General features: G+C 38.9%; 1 protein-coding gene and 1 long non-coding RNA gene across 2 annotated transcripts in view; both read right to left on the bottom strand.

The window, feature by feature from the left end:
- Window positions 1–10,697: 10,697 nt before the first annotated feature.
- LOC113650356 (nuclear fragile X mental retardation-interacting protein 2-like) overlaps window positions 10,698–17,323 on the bottom strand; it is an 11,482-nt gene continuing 4,856 nt past the window's right edge. The window contains exons 2-4 of the mRNA XM_027158664.2: window positions 17,209–17,323; window positions 17,035–17,067; window positions 10,698–16,396 (exon numbers count right to left, since the gene is read on the bottom strand). The exon at window positions 17,209–17,323 is cut by the window's right edge and continues 1,445 nt beyond it. Coding sequence (XP_027014465.1) covers window positions 16,344–16,396; window positions 17,035–17,067; window positions 17,209–17,323 — 201 coding nt within the window. The 3' untranslated portion in view covers window positions 10,698–16,343. The remainder of the gene's footprint in view (window positions 16,397–17,034; window positions 17,068–17,208) is intronic.
- LOC125139722 overlaps window positions 10,698–17,323 on the bottom strand; it is a 10,327-nt gene continuing 3,701 nt past the window's right edge. The window contains exon 2 of the long non-coding RNA XR_007138784.1: window positions 10,698–11,092. This is a non-coding gene — a long non-coding RNA (uncharacterized LOC125139722). The remainder of the gene's footprint in view (window positions 11,093–17,323) is intronic.

Genomic DNA, 17,323 nt, shown 5'->3' with positions numbered 1-17,323 from the left:
AATCTGGTTTTATTTTGAAACCGTATAAAGCTATTTCTTTACGTTTTCTGACACCGATATCACGCCGTGTCACTTTTTTTTTTTTTTGGAAAATTCATTCAAGGGAGAACCTTAAGGACCGTACAGGATAAACTACATAAGTACAACTGGATAAAAAGCTGACGCAAGACGTAAAAAAAAAAAAATTACATCATAACATATCAAACCGGCATGTTGCGTCTTTTTTTATTTTATTTTCCTCAATAACAGCTCTTCAGTGACCGCGTATAAATTTACATGCAGCACAGATCTCTTGTAGACTCACGGTGTTAAAGGGAAGAGTTTTTTTTTTTTTTTTTTTGCCAAATAGACCTGAATTGAATAGATGTTCAGCAGCTGTGGGCGACGCACACCTAGTTTTCCGTCGCATCGCCGTGCAAGTGAGAGCTCAATTAAAGCAGGATGCTCTGTGGATTTTAAGTCACGCTACAGTGATTGCTGTTTATTTCCTCGCTATAGCTGGAGAGACGAATGTACTGTAAGGAGGGAGAAAAGAAAAAAAAAAAAAAAAGGCTTCCAGACAGAAAGAGAGAGGAAGATGGAAGTGTGCTTGGAAATATAGCTTCTAGTTGTGCTCTCAATACACCTGATACACCTCGTTAAAAAGTCCTTCAAGAGGTCCAGGGTTGTGTTTTACACTGAAGTGTGCACCGAGAGACCGAAGCAGCAGGAAAGTAAACCTACGGGTTTATCGCGCAGATTTCAAATCCTGAGACAGCAACAGAGACGCACCGGATCACTATATACTTCAGCTTTTAGTTCAATTTCTTGTCTTATCTATATACATATATATACTGTATACCTCAAAATATACGTTTAATCTAACATACTCTGCATTTTGCACGTTCACATGTAAGGCCTCGTGTAGTTTCTTAGTTTACAATATTTAATATACATCAGTATGTCTGTGAAGGCTAGAATTAAATCTAAATGTTTTTTTTTCTTATTTTTCAGTCAAATTAAACACATTGAATTTTTCCAATGAAAACAGGAAAACATTTTTGTTCAAAAAGGTTACGAACTAAACACGACTTTGATCGATCACAATTTACTGATGAATTTTACAAAAGTTTGAACAATACTTTTGTTTATTTACGTGTTTATTTTTCTAGCACGTTTCCAGGTTCTCTGCTGTAACGAATCTGCTCCCTAATACTGTAGCTACCCTTAACTTATCTAACGACAGGACGATACAATACACAAACACAAAATATCCCGTTTCGATGTCGCTCAACGTCATGAAAAGTCTTACGTTTGCGACTGACTTCGTAGCTTCCGATTCCTAAACAAACATGACGCTTTGCTAAAACTCGCTCGATTCCTCTGTGACTGAAGCTTAAGATCCTGCAAACAATTCAGCACGGTCCAAAAATGTCACTACCTGCATTCATTGACCCCATCTGACTCGCTCCATGCTAATGTGAAGATCTGGCACCAGGAGGCCAGGAGTATCGGAATGTGATCGTAATGACCGAATATTCGATATCTGACCATTTTGAAATAATACAAAGCACGTCTTTAGGTGTCGTTCAAAGATGCATCACCGACCGTTCATTTCACGTGGCAGAATTGAATTCCTGTAACCTGGTGTTTTCCCCCAAAAAACACACAGCCGCTCAAGCACAATTACAAAGGGTAATTATTGCTCCGAGGCTGCCGGCGTTCAAGCCGCAAATCAGAGAAGGATTACAGCGCATAGATCATTGTGCTTGTGACAGCTCCGGTGTTCGGTGGATTGGAAAGGGGGAGGAAAAAAAAAAGGTGAACGAGATGTTTATGGAGTATCTGTGTCTGTAACGCACCTCAGTGTTTATGGCGGTTTGATCTCTTTGCACAACAGCCTCCCAGTCACAGATCTGTTCCAGGAGTAAAGTGATAACACATCAGCTCAGTCTTCAATGAATATTAATGCAATCAGCTCGTGCTCGGCCATTAAACAGATTGCACACGCCATTCAAAGACCAGTGCTGGGTATTTATTTATTTATTTATTTATTTATTTATTTATTTATTACTTAAATAGCACTTTTTTTTCTCTTTTTTTTTTTTTTTGCTGTTACAGAAAAATAATCGACTTCAGCATGGTGTGATGCAGATATTTTCCTAAAACAGCACATCATGAAGGATTCGATTCCTCTTACACTATGCTAATTTGCCAACGATTACACTTTTAATTCATTAATGAACAAAACACTTTAGATTTGTCCGCTGTTCCTTTTTTAATCCATTTAGTTATATAGGTGTGTAGGTGTAAATTATTAGAATGTCAGACAATAATTGTTTGCTAATTCGATGCTAGAAACCCGTCAGACTTTCCTTTTAGTTTACTGAGGTTAGCGTTAGATTTATTTATAGCGTGAAATATGTTCGCTGTATTAATAACGATGGTCAGCGAAAAGCCCACAGAAGGAGAGTAGAAACGAACGTATGGGACGCATATAGGTTTTTATAAAGTGCTTCTCGACAGGATTCTGTAAGACCAGGACCAGTATTTCAACGCATGACTCACAGCCAGTAGAGAAAATAGGATTCTTTCCTAAGATTCACAGTAAATATGGCAGCTGGCGAGTATAAACAGCGTAGCGGGATGGTTTAATCACGACTGACTGCAAGACAGAATCTCTTCTTGTTAAATACAAAGAGGAGACGCTCTATTATTGTGTGGCAGGCGCATATTTCCGAAATGTGCCTCACAGTCACGGCGGCATCTGTGTTTGATTAATGAACGGATAAAGTATTTAAAGGAGGGTTTAATTTTTAATACCCTACATCTGTTAGACGGCCCGAACAGATCAATAAGCGCGGCGCGCACAAACCTATAAAACTACGAGCCGTTTCCTCTTGCAAATGTGTTACTTTTCTAAACTCGATAATATTCGAACAGAAAAAAAAAATACAGAATAATAGGAAAGACAAAAATGACAAAACCGTCTGGATGATGCTTTAATGTATTTTCTATTACAGGCCTTGCGTAGAAGATGTGCCCGTCGCCTCCATTAAAGGGTCAAGCTGATATGGTGAGGCGCCCGGATGCTTATGCGCCCTGCCAGCTTCAGCGAGGCTCAAATTGGCCTCTCGCGCAGCACTCTGATGTCAAAGTAGCTCGAGACAGAGAAAAGCAGTAATATGTGGATGTCAAAGCGCAATGAATAACTCAATGTCAAGAAGCATGTGTACATACGGGCGTGAGTGTGCGTGTGTGTGTGTGCGGTTGGCAGAAGTGTGGAGGCATGTGAGGAAACGTGATAATAGCAGGGCTGCCATGTGGAAGTAAAGTTTTATTATCTCTCCATATACGTATACAGCAGGACACGTATAGAGAAAGACGCCGTCTATGTGAAGTCTGTGTGGGTTTCCTCTGGGTTTAAAAACATGTGTAAGGTGTACTGACAGTTCCAAATAAGTGTTAAAGTGTGTGTGTGTGTGTGTGTGTGTGTGTGTGTGTGTGTGTGTGTGTGTGTGTGTGTGTGTTGCCACAAGTCACAGTGTCCCATAATATGTCTATTTCCACATCAGGTATTCCAGGGATCGTCCCCAGATCCACTGCAATCCTGATTAGCATAAAGCACTTAGCTCGAGTTCAAGTTTATTAACTGAACACAGGACAAGTAAAGGATGTTTAGTAAATTTAAGACGACACCTACTTGGAAATATCAGTATATATAAAAAAAAAACGAGACACGCCGGTTTAGCCTACGAGAACGTCACAGAATTACAATACGTTCGTTCGTCAGGGTGATTTTTTTTTTGTCGTGTGTGCGACTCATTTTCAATGTAAACACAGACTAAAATGTCAGTAATTGTTGCAAGCAGGATTACAGCACATTACAGCATTACATTACATTACAGCACGACTTAATAATCGTACGGGCCCTTAGGAAAGGACTCTGAAGCGATCGTTGCTATTTTCCCCACAACTACACGTAGGAGACAGGCGTTGGCTGACTGACACTGTTGTGATCGAGAGGAGAAAGATGAAATGCCATTTTTCTCATCCAGAGAGCAATGCCACTTTAATCTCTCGCTCCGTCAGACTACCAGACGTGGACGGCTGAAGCGCCGTCTGCGATCGCACTTTTTATCTCTTGGTAACAGGGCAAATGGGAGGGTGGGTACTATCAAATATAACTACCACTCTGGTATAAAATAGTGAAAAGTATCAGTAGCATCAGTGTGTGTGGAATAAACATCCAAACAGATGAGTCACTGGTATTCATACAACATCTACAGACTGATGTACTTAAATTAGAACTTTAAGAAAGCTTAAACTTAGAAAGTCTGTCTGTTTTTCTCACTATATAATTTCTTACGCCTCGTCTGTGTTTATAGACCGACGGTATTCTTGGTCTGTGACCTAGTGATCCGGTATCAGGATGTATTTATCGATAGAACCTTTCAAAGCCCTCTGGATAAGTGTGTCTGCTAAATATTACATCAAATACAGCCATGGTTCTCAAAGTAGGGTTGGTAAAACATAAGTAGCCATTATACATTATATTATGGTATACACACACACACACACACAGAATGAGAGACACACACACACACACCCACACACATTATATATATATATATATATATATATATATATATATATATATATATATATATATATATATATATATATATATATATATATGGAGGTCTATGTGATTTTTATTTAAGCCTCATATTTTAAGGGTCCGTCCTACAATAAATTTGAGAACTCTGAGAATACAGAGCAGATAAAGGGTTCCTTGGAGCTACGACTACAGTCTTGGCTTGCTTCCTCTAAACAAACTGCATAAACAGATTCACAGCATTACAAAAGACCAAGTGTGGTCTCACACCAGCAGTAAAATCTGACTTAATGATGACAAACGACGACTCTTACACACAGGCTTGCTGTTACGCAGTAAAAACTATTGGTGAAAGGACAGATATAATCTATTAAAAGACTTGCCGCAAGACCACAAACCCAACCAAGCGGCTTGGTTCTATTTAAATCTCCTCCGGTGTCCGGCGGCATCGGAAAAAGGAAGCGTCACCGGCAAAAACGGCGGCGTCTCTTAGGAGCACGGGGTTGTTGCCATGTGTAAAAATGGCCACTGTTTAAAATAAAATAGTGCATGGAAGTGGGCCAGGTCATGTTGGTTTTTTTTCGAAATCCAGAAACCAGAATACACTTTCGAGAAGAAACGATGTTCCTATAGCGTTCTTCCTTAATTAATCCTTAACCTTTTATGAAACCTTGATATAAAACTGTTAAGCATTCAGCCAAAAAATGCACGACTGAACAATCTTAACTAAATATGCTTCCTAGAACATGCATCTTTATTCTGGTCAGGGTTTCGGTTGGATCTGAATCCCATCCACGGGTCATTGGCAACGACGCCGGCTTCATGTGTCTCAGAGGAAGCACGTGTTTGGGCCTTTTTACACCTGGTCACTTCATGTGTTGTCTCTGATCCGATAGCTATCTAATTTGTTAAAACTGTTCCATTTACATTAGGCCACGTAAATGCGTCTCGGCGAATCGGATATCGATCCGATCTTTCTACCCCCTCCCAATATGCAAATATATTTTACCTCATTTCTGTAATTGAAATGGAACATGCTTTGGTGTATGCGGTTGCTACTAAAAACAGCATTTACTGTTTGCTGCATTTTCGCTGGCGGCAGCAGTGCATTTTAAGACCCAAAGAGACGCCTGGGTGAAAGATCGGAGCCAGCACTGGTGGGAAAATATGTTTGTTTCTGGCACGATGCACGACTCGTGAGTCACCTGCGAGTGCCGTACTTCCGTTTGGGAGGAGTATAGCGCTGACGTATGTGGCTTGAACAACCACATGCATTTACACCTGTCCAGTTTCATCTGAAACGCGTCCCAGACCACCTCCTGAAGGAGTTTGAGCGATCGGATTTATATCCGTCTCGAAACCGTTTCGGAGGGCATTTAGACCTGGTCTTTTTACCATCGGATAGATATCGGATCACAGAAAACACATGAAGTCACCAGGTGTAAAAACCCTCTTAGTCTTCACTGTTCCTAATTAGTGGGAGAAAGCTGGCTGGTGGGTGAAAACTGGCTAGTGACCAAACTATAAAAATAAAATAAACTGATGATTCAAAAGGTATTAAGCCACAGGAACCGAACCCTGGCCAATAGAAAACCGCTTGTCTCGCACGTTTTAGTGTTTTATTTGCTCTGACAGGTTCACATCGACTTAACTCAAAAGCTGAGACCCAGAGAGCTCTCTCTGAACCCGTAAGCAAAACCGTAAACCCTCAGATGTGCTTTCAAACCGGTTTCTATCACATTTATATTTCACTTTTGATAAAAGCATCTTATTCATCTTCTAGTCAGGGTCACGGAGGATCTGGAATCTATGACAACACAGGGTGTGTGACAGGAACGCATCCTCGACGGGAGGACGCACAGATTCTCAAGCGACATTCTTTCAGGTAGTTTTAAATCCTATGCAGAAACAGGGAGAAGAGGGAAACGTGGAGGCGTGAGCCAGCAACACTATACACTGCTCCAGCAAACCACCACGATACAAGCATCTGCCAAATATAAATGTAAATGTGCGTTACGTGGCCTAAGTAGCTTAGCACGAAGGGTCCGGTGAGAGTTCTTCTGCAGTTGTTCTGGCAGTGACGATGCTTTCCTTACAGATAATGGGGCTGAGTGGGACTTCATTAATCAACAGCACTCTCTGACAAAGCTCTTCGTCGGCCCGAATTGTTTTTCATGCCGCATGCCATTAATTAAAGTCATCAAAGCCAGCAGCAGGCAGACGCGGCTGCTTTATCAGGTCTGCTTTAAGTTTAAGCTACGGTACGAGTTTAAATCTTGTTTATGTTCGATGTGTACGGACTCGTTTCTAAACATAACGATCGGAATCATTTTCTGTATAGAGAATTCATGCCTGCGTGTTAATATAGAGTCCGGTGTGGTCACTGTTTAGTTAAAACGTGTTTAAAATACGGAGGGTATTTCAAAGGGAGCGCAAAATCCAGACAACGTGAAGCAAGTGCCAATTTCTAAGCTTTACCTTGAGTGGCACCTAATGCTCAAAGGCAGCTAGTGCAGTAAGAAAAAATAAATAAATAAAACGATCAATACTGCTGTAACATCTGCACTTTGTAGTGGGTCGATAAAACTAATAAGGCACTAGCAGAGGTGGTGAAAATATCGAAATAACACCCGATAAAAGGTATTCGAAAGTGGCCGCTCCGCGAGACGTAAATAGGAAAGAAACCTTGAAAATTACAAGACTCAGAAAGAACCCATCCTCATCTGGGTGACACCAGATGCGATCATTAAACCATTTCCCTTCTATAACTGTGCATTAAAAGTCTCATTCAAATTTAGACTTTAAAAAAAAGCACAACAGAAACAACACCAAAAAGAGAAACAGTTTTATACGCACGGTATGAACGTGTGTACGTGTTTAACGATTGTTAAAGGAGCGCGAGTATGGGCCTAAGTATCAAGTTTAAGGTTTTTCTATTTAACTTACGAAAGTTACACAAGATCGCTGTTCCCTCGTCGACACTGGAGACTCCTTCCTTAACGTTAAAAAAGAAAAATTCTTCATTTCAGCGGTTCCATTTTTACTAACATAAATAATATAGTTAGAAAAGCAGAGTGTACATGTTATAGGTCTCTCTAGTAAATAGTTATTAGAGTAATTATATATATATGAGCCAGGGTGTTATAAGCAAGTGACTTGCAGCTTTCGCAATACTATTCATCAGAAACACTGCAGAATTCTGTCTACTAAGCAGATGCCGTCATAGTCGTGTGGTTATCATGCTGGGAATTTATTAAGCCGGTTACCAAAGAAACTGAAAAACAGCTAATAGGCTTAAACAAAAAAAAAGAGCTGAGATCAGGACAGGAAAACACACACATTACACATAACACACACACACTCTTACAGCCATCCATCAGTGGTGAGAGTGTGTTGCATCAGCATCTAAAAATAGAGTAAGTAGAGCCCATCTGTTTCTCCTATTTCAGACTGTTACGTATGAAAGAATGTTCCAGTGAGCTGAGCAATTCAGGAATCTCAAAACTGCAGTCAGCATTGGAAGAGAAATCATAAACACACACACAGACGCACGCACATACACACAAGCACAGACACAGATACAAGCACGCACGCACGCACACACACATATACACACACAGACACAGACACACACAGAAACGCACACACTCACACACGCACTCCAGGTATAACTGTTGTGATGGATGATATTCTGCAAACTTTACACTATCTTCAAGATGACTACAGAATCGAGTGCAAAAGTTTGTACACCCCAGGACAAAAATTTAATTCACAGCAACAAGACATTTAAATACAAGTTCAAGAATTGAACTGTACTGAGCACAATACACGTGTGCGCGCACACACACACACGCGCACACACGCACGCACACACACAATAAACTGAATGGACTGCAATGACTTCCAATATACATCCATGTCTACAGCAGCACCATATAAAACTGTTTACATGCTGTTTTGCACACTGTTTTTTTTTTTGCTCTTTGCACTTGCTGCCTCACATTTCAGTTGATTGCTGTTTTGCACAATACTTTACAATATCTCATGTAACTGTTGCTATAATAATGTGTTCATTCCAGTATTTCTGCGCATGCAATATTGATCGGACATACAGTATTTACACTGGTCAGTGCTGTTTCTGTGTATTGTCTTGTATTTTTATTTGCAGTCTTTTGTCCTGCACTGTCTTGTCCTGCACTGTCTTTTGTCCTGCACTGTGTACACCAGGTTGTACAGATGCACTTTATGTATCTAGGACTAACTTACTAAGTCCTTATAGCTCTGTCTGTGTTATGTAGCACCCTGGTCCTGGAGAAACGTTGTCTCATTTCACTGTGTACTGCAAAAGCTATATATGGAAATAAATAATAAAATAAATACATGCAACCCTGACTGGTCAATAAAAAATAAAAGTTCTATATATATATATTCTATATATATATATATATATATATATATATATATATATATATATATATATATATATATATATATATATATATATATATATATATAGACACACACACGTATATATGTGTGTGTACTGTGTATATATATATATATAGACACACACACGTATATATATATATATATATATAGACACACACACGTATATATGTGTGTGTACTGTGTATATATATATATATATATATATATATATATATATATATATATATATATATATATATACACACACACACACACACACACAATATATATATATATATATATATATATATATATATATATATATATATATATATATATATATATATATATTTCCCCCCTAGCTGCAGTTTCAGGAAAAACAGGACGTGCTTTTAATAGGATTCACAACATGATCAGGTTTAGTGGAAAACTCAGTAATAAAAAGCTCTAATGGCAAAAACAGATTCATAACACTTAAGAATAAATCAATCATATCGTTAGGGTTCTTGCGCACTGTATACAGTCTTTTATTGGATGTCTTCCACCCACCCCACCACCCACCACCTACCACCTACAACATTTATTTTATTCTTTTCATCCATTTATGATCTTTTCGTCATTTGTTGAACTTTTGACTTACTGACATCTTTCCTGGACTTAGTACGAATTCGAAACCCACCATTTTCACTACATCCATCCTCATCGATTTCCCCATATAACTAAGTCACACGTAGCACAAAGGAGAGGTGTGAATAATAATCAGAGACAATAAATAGACCAAAGAATCCCTTAGTCTACTAGATGGAATGTACACAGAATTAGCATAAGTCACTCCTGTATTAACCGTAGGAGTTAATATACTAAACTTCATCTCATTAAACTTGTGTCACGTCCATCCTCCGGCTTGTAGAGGAACGGAGTATGGCTGAGATGAGGATCCCTTCCTGAGAAATGGCAAGGGGCAATCATGATGTTAAAAACAGTATTGGATCACAGCCCTGTTTTTAACTGCGCCTTATAAATAAACTTGACATTAAGACCGCACAGGAGTCTGCTTATTGAGCAATATGTAAACAGCGCACCCTACTGCACACACAGAGGACAAATTTGCAGCTGCGAGAACGGGCTTGAAATAAAATGTAAGGTAAGACCTTCAAAATATAATGACTTAAGAGGAGTTTGTCATTCTATGAAGATAACTAGTGTTGTTTCGTAGCGTTGTGTTTGAATTACCGGTACCACCTCAGATTTCCCTTAAACAGAGGTGTTTTATTCCTCTTGTACCACAATGATGACATCTAATCTTCATTATTTTATTCTATTAGTTTACAGAATATTGTAATTTGCAGGATGCTCATGGCACATTAGTCATGGCCATCGCTCGCATTATAGCGTGACGTCTTGCGTCTTGAAAATCTTGTGGGAAATTTCAATTCGTCTCAGAAAACCAAATAATTATGTGGTTACTATAGAAACAATAACAGCACCGAGAACCACCAGCAGGTCTTCCATAGAACTCTGAACCAGTACTCGTCTGCCAGAGATGGTTCTAAATAAGTACGGTAATGCAGTGCAGAGATTGTAAGCCATAACAAAAGATTTCGTAATCAACGAAATGACAATACAAGCGTGCGCGCACACACACGCAGACAAACACACACAACACTCGATGTTCAAATCAATTCAACATTTTAATGGGAACAGAAAAAAAATGTGAAAACACTTTTGAATGTTTTACATGGCTGGGGAAGCTGAAAAGGACACTCATGCTCGTCCGAAAGGAATACATCCAGACAGTTTCACGATTTCAAATTACAGGAGACGAGATTTGTCTTTAATTGAAGAAAGAAAGAAAAAAAAATACAAGAATTACTGCCTCAAGAATTCCAACGACATCGGTGTGCAAACTGATGAAACGAGACGACGTGGTCGAGGATACGATAAGTCAGAGCTGGCAGTTAGTGTGACGTGGCACTGTGATATTTACCTGATACGACATTGGCACAGCGATTATCCTCTTTATACACTATTCTCTCCTTCTTTCTCTCTCTCTCTCTCTCTCTCTCTCTCTCTCTCTCTCTCTCACACACACACACAAACGCACACGCACACACACTACTCCTTACAGCTTTTTACACCTTAGTGCATGGCTCAAGGATACACACAATTAAGTTCCTTAATAAAACAAGGAACAGGACAAACATCCAGCACCTTCAAAATCACATCAATCCAAGAAAGCAGCACTTTTGACATTTGCTTCGTATATTTCTTGTACATGAAGCTTTGGGATGCAGCGATCGAATAAAACCGAGACGTAAAGCGAACATTGACAATGCTGCGTTTTCACTTAAAGTTTCCAGAGACCAAGCAGAAGGGCTATTAATTAAAAAATATATATATATTTGGAGCGCTAGAGATAGAGATACAGACAGCAGCAGTTCCTTACACACCTACAGTACAAACGAAGGACACTGATCTGACATGTCGGACGCACGTCGGGTTTGACGTCAAATTCCCAAAAATTTCAGAATCCGATCCGACGACGTATTTCTGTACGTGCCACGAACGCATGTCCTAAATCGGTTAGCAGTCGTCATCTCGGTCACGACGTCGCCGAGTACCTCGGAATCGTTCTTTCGTGAGCGTAATACAATTATCGGCAACTCCGATTTCGGTATCTATCAAATCAGACACACAGCAATTAAAAAAAAAAGCCTCAAATTTTTAAAACAGAACTGTTTACATAATGCCTTGTCTCCTGTAAAGATTTCCCATTGAGGCATTTCGCATGTGTTTTGGACAAAAGTCTCTTTTTAAACAGAGGCAGAATCCAATCTAAGCACCGAACGGACAGATCAGCGGTTGATCAAAGGCCTAAAAAGTCACAGGGTCGAACAAATCTTGTAATACTGGAACGAACAGAAAGATCGTCTGGGCTCTTTGTTTTTCCGATGTTATTTATAGTTGCTCCGTGGACAAAGCAGGGAAAATATTTTCTTATTAAAACTATTCTTTTTTTTATAGGCTTTAAAAAGAACAAAAAAAAAAAAACACTTTAATTTGGTACACAGCTACGGTTAATTACATTACATTAGATTATGTTATACGAGCTACCACTTTTTAGTCTGGTCCAAGACGTTTCCCAGCAACCGAAACGTGACACGGGGCAGAAAACTGAGCTTTTATTGACCCGGTGGAATAGCTAATAAAACGATCATTTATCCACCCCTGAGCCACGACTCACTCGATCTCTTTTTTGCGACTGCCAAATGCAGCTCGCCGAAGAATAAAAACAAAACAACTCTTCCAGCCGTCGACATCTCGGCTCTGTCGAGAGCAAACTACTCGGCTCGACGTGACTAAGATATTCTTCAGCTACATAATACATTTCTTTAATTAAACATGCATTCGCCCCAAACACAGTGTTAAAAGTTAAAGTCTAGTCTGTGTGCATGGGGAAAAATAAATAAGAGCGTATTTAACGTACTGATGAAAGTTAAATCGACGGACACGGATAAAGTAGATCTGTTCAGTTAAGTGAAAAAGGTCTATGAAGAAGGTTTGAGGATAGATTTAGTGATTTAGCGATTTAGTGTTCAGACTGTTAATCAAACACGAGCCTAAAACAATCAAAAGTCACCTCGCTAAGAAAAAAAAAAAAAAAAAAAACATTAAGGAAGAGAGACATCGGAACAGATCATTCAGCAAAAAAAAAAAAAAAGAAGAAATCACGGCACCGATTGTTTCTGAAGAATTCAAATACGACCCAAACAAAACAAACAAAAAAAAAATATATATATTAAAAACGTCTAATTAATAAAACCGTTTGTTCAGGCACAGGTAAGTCGATTCAACAGGAGGCAAGAGCAAAGAAAAGCGTGGGAAAATTTGCATAATCTTAAAGTCTGGAGTCAAAATGCCATTGCACACGTTCAGGGCAACACACACACACACACACGTCTGTGCTCTTCCTCGTTAATTCCTAAAGCTATCATGCATCTAGACATGTGCCGACGTTAAAAACAATAAATATCGCCTTCTCTATAATACTATATTTATTAATAAATTACTCGATTCGCAGGAAGCCGACTGGCACGCGCGCGCACTTTACGACCGTCTACAATAACGTCGTGCGTCTCTTGGATCTCATATAAAAAGATAATCAGCACATGCCTAGACACAGCCAGTTCAAATACCAGACTTGAGCACGTACGTCGTATATACACACACACACACACGATAATTTCTGTATCTTCATATAAAGCAAAACTGAAATAAGTGCTTTGAAAATATTGTGTATTAGAATTTTAATTATTATTTCTCGTTTTTATTTAATTTTTTTTTAAACCATTTCAGAAAAGATTATCAGTGCGAATAAAACTAAACTTTATATTACAACTAAATATTTTTTTTTATTTTTTATTTTTATTTATTTAAGTCAATACTCTATCGTAGGTGTTTCGATGGCGTGGCACGATTTTAAGATGTGGAACTGAAAATATTGAAGCGCTTATTGTAAAGAAGTCACCTCGCAATTCAAGACAAAAGCTGCAGTGTTTCCTGATCGTGTAACAGGAAATAAAATAAAAATAAAAAGAGACACTACGAATGAATCGTATGAATGAATAAATGAAAAAAACTAAACCTGTCAAAAAGATCTTAATGGAAGCTTGTTTTAAAAAAAAAAAGCTAGGTTTTTTTTTTTCGTGTAAAGTCAATATTGAATACCGGCAGTTCAACGCGAAGCATGCGAACACTCAGATCTGCCGTTTCACTCACAGACACAAAAAAAAAAAAACAGTAATGAACGTCCTGAACCTTCTGAGTCTCTCGGCAAGTTTTCAGCCCTTGTGCGAGAGAAAAACTGGGGCCTGAAATCCATAGAAAACAATAAAGGAACCACAGAGGACTCCTGCGATTGCATATAACGGGGTGCCCAAGAGAATCTAACTTTCTATGGCAGGCTGAGGTTAAAGTGGCAACGTGTCATCTTTTAAAAGGAGCAGTGTGTCATTTTTAGACAATACGACGACGATATTTTATTCATCACACACCCAAAACAAACAACTCCCACTATGCTGGGAACACATTAGAACTGAGCTGCTTTCCCAAACAAGAAAATAGTTTTCTATTTTTTTCCCCTTAAAAACTGTAAACAGAAGCTTTAAATTACACAAACAAGCCACGAGTTAACTTTTGGTGTGTGTTTTTTTTTTGTTGTATAGCGTTTAGTACATTTCAGAGGATCTACTTTCCTCTGTGCATATTGTCAGCAAGAGAGAATCCTCGAGTGTGGCCCAAAACAAGCAGCTCATTAGTATAAAGGCTTCAAAGTGAGCTTCAGTGTGATTTGATTACAGTGAGAAATGATTCGACTCTGAATCATCTCAGGGAATTGAATCAAACCTACTGGGTGGCTGTTATTGTTTTGTTTGTTTGTTTTTCTTAAACTGAGCCAGAGCTGTAGTGTAATGCCATGAGTTCTGGAGATTTGGGCCAATCATCATGAAGAGAAAAACTCTGGATGTGATACAAATATTTTAAACTAGCGTGAAAGCTCCTTCAAAAAAAAAAATTCAAAAATTACAAACTGCACCTTTAAAAGAAACATTCTGACCACTGCTACTCAACATCGTAGGACTCCTGCTGGAATAGAACAGCGGGAGTAACACTGAAGAGCGAATACAGAGAAAAATAACACACGCAGACCCCCAGTCAGAATCGTTCTCCACCGTATGCACCGTATAAAAAGGAAAGGAAAAAAAAAATTCCGCTTTGTAATGGCTTCCCCAATTCTACCTGAGTTAATTATTTTCGAAAGCACAACAGCCCCAAGCCAATTGAAGCAGGAGTTAGTAACTCATGTTTCAGATAGGTGTAGTCATCTTTAAATCAGTACGTGTACATAAAGTGCTATTACTAATGATGAGACAAACACCTTTGCTTGATAAGGAAAAGAAAGAAAGAAAGAAAGAAAGAAAGAAAGAAAAAGAAAGAAAAAAAAAAAGGATGCTTATTTACACCAAGCCTAAGAGATGGTTATCTATACTCCGGCCCGATCTTTGGTCTGTGTTGCCAAGACGATTAAAAACAGTGACCGTGATAACTCAGCACAGTGTACCATAGAGTTCTGAAGAAAGGCCTTGCTCATGAAATGTCACAGTAGATGGTGAGGCTTTAACACAATCTGCTGATTAGGGTTACAGCCTTAACGTTTAGCTCTCACAACAGAAATGTGCAAAGAAATATTAAGGTTCGGGTTACAGTCTTAAACCGGGAACAACGGAAAAGTCCAAGCACAGCTTCGTCCGGCTACGGCTGACTCTCGGCAGCTCGTGTAACGGAGTCATTTATATTTGTTTACTGTAAAATGTTCAGCTTGGTCAGTGTGGGATGCCACAGAGTTTTCCCCGATCCAAACACATTCATTACGGGCTTTTATTTTCCCTCTCACTCGCGCGCTCTCTTTCTCTCTCACTCAGTAGGCCGCTCCTTTTCCATTTTCTCAGCGCTGCCGTGTATTTCAAGTAACGCATCACTGAGAAATGCAACTCGAAGCAACAACCTTCGTTTCTATGATGACGGGTCAGGAATTAATAATACTGAGATCTAAACGACCGTCTCCAGAAATCTAACATAATAAAAAAATTTTTTTTTTTAAAAACAGTTTTGTAATGAACATGAGCCAAAAAGTGATTTCAAACTAAGCTTCTGTTTGTTGCAAAGCTGGATCTTTGAACAAGAGAGGAAAAAAAAAGTATTTTTCAAAACTGTCTCTGTTTAGGGTTCTTTCTTTCTTTTCCAGCAGATAAAGTTAAGACTAATTCATTTTACTTCTTCCTTCCTTGGTTGAGGTCAGGAAGCATTCAGTTTTGCCCTCAAGGACAGTTCATGTGCATTGCATAAATTACACACACACACAACAAAAAAAATAAGAAGAAGAAGAAAAAAAAAAAAGCAAGCATGACTGATTTTAAGGTGGAAGAAAAACGACCGAAGCTTGTATTTGTATCTGGAAGGCTCTGAGGTGGTTGCATCACATCCCCACACCTGATCCGTCCAGACAAAACACTTTCCTCTTAAACGGTGTCACTATAGTGTCTGCGTGTAGTCCGATGCCTCCGTTGAGCATGCGGCGGTCTCACGTGCACAGCAAAGCCGCAGAATGCCAAAGCTTTAGCAAGTCCATTCCTCATTCCACACATCTGTCTCTTTATCAGTTCTGTCTGGTTGTTTTAGGCCAGAATGATTCACATCCAGGATCAGATCTGACTGTAGCACCCGAGGTGGAGCAAACATAGTACTGGTACTCAGCACCTCAATGTTCAGGTCCATCCATGACCTCCTCATAGTAGATCACCCTTTTTGGATCTATGAGAGGAAAGAAAAAAAAAACAAAGCGTGACATTATTACAATAAGACATTTATACTTTGACATGCATTCATTCGGTCTCATTGTAAATGAGAACTATAACAAATTCGGATGAAGCCAATCCTAGAGACGCTTTAAAACTTCTCATTATACTATCAAAACTATGACAAATGCTGGACTGCAGATTTTTTATTTTTTTTTTAATTGCAGAATACTTTTTTTTCCAGATTAGTAAATATTTTCAAGGGCATGTTCATGATAACAATCACGATAATAGGTGAAAGTTTTCAAAGAGAAAAAGTTTGTGAGCCGTGTGTAAAAAAAAAAAATCGGCGAATATCGTACAGTTTAGTTCTGAAAGTTGACCGACAGGAAAGTTGTGGATCTGACACAGAGCTGGCGGATGTTGCTTTAAACCTCTACAGGAGTTACATACTTCTGCATACATAAACTCAACTTTAGTTTGAGTTTCTATATATTTACATATTTAAATTTTTTTTATTGGTGTTCCTGCCATGATGGAACAACAATGACAAAAAAAACCCTATCATGAAAGCATCTTCACAGCAAGGTGGCTCCTAGTGAAACCTAGTGTAACAACAATGTGTAAAATACAGTTTTTAGGGGAAGTGCTTACTTTGCTTGTGAAGAGTGAGAAGATATTCAAATTCTGCAAGACAAGAACACCATCAGGTTACGAGGCGTACACAGAAATCATGTATAACGTAATACAAAATCTCAAGCAAGAGATTTTAGTACGCGACATGTATCTGAAATCAGATTCTCGAGCAGATTAACATGGAACTCCTACCTTTAGTGTGGTAAAGGACAGCAGCTTGCAGGTCAGCCCATCCCCACACGTGAGCTCCATCCTGCTCTTTTACAGTGTGCATCTTTACGCTATTAAGCAGAGAGTTCCTCGTAGA

Source organism: Tachysurus fulvidraco, chromosome 20, assembly GCF_022655615.1.
Source record: "Tachysurus fulvidraco isolate hzauxx_2018 chromosome 20, HZAU_PFXX_2.0, whole genome shotgun sequence".
NCBI classification, from domain to species: Eukaryota; Metazoa; Chordata; class Actinopteri; order Siluriformes; family Bagridae; genus Tachysurus; species Tachysurus fulvidraco.
The sequence above is the reverse complement of the archived record's forward strand: the minus strand, read 5'-3'. Positions and strand labels throughout refer to the sequence as shown.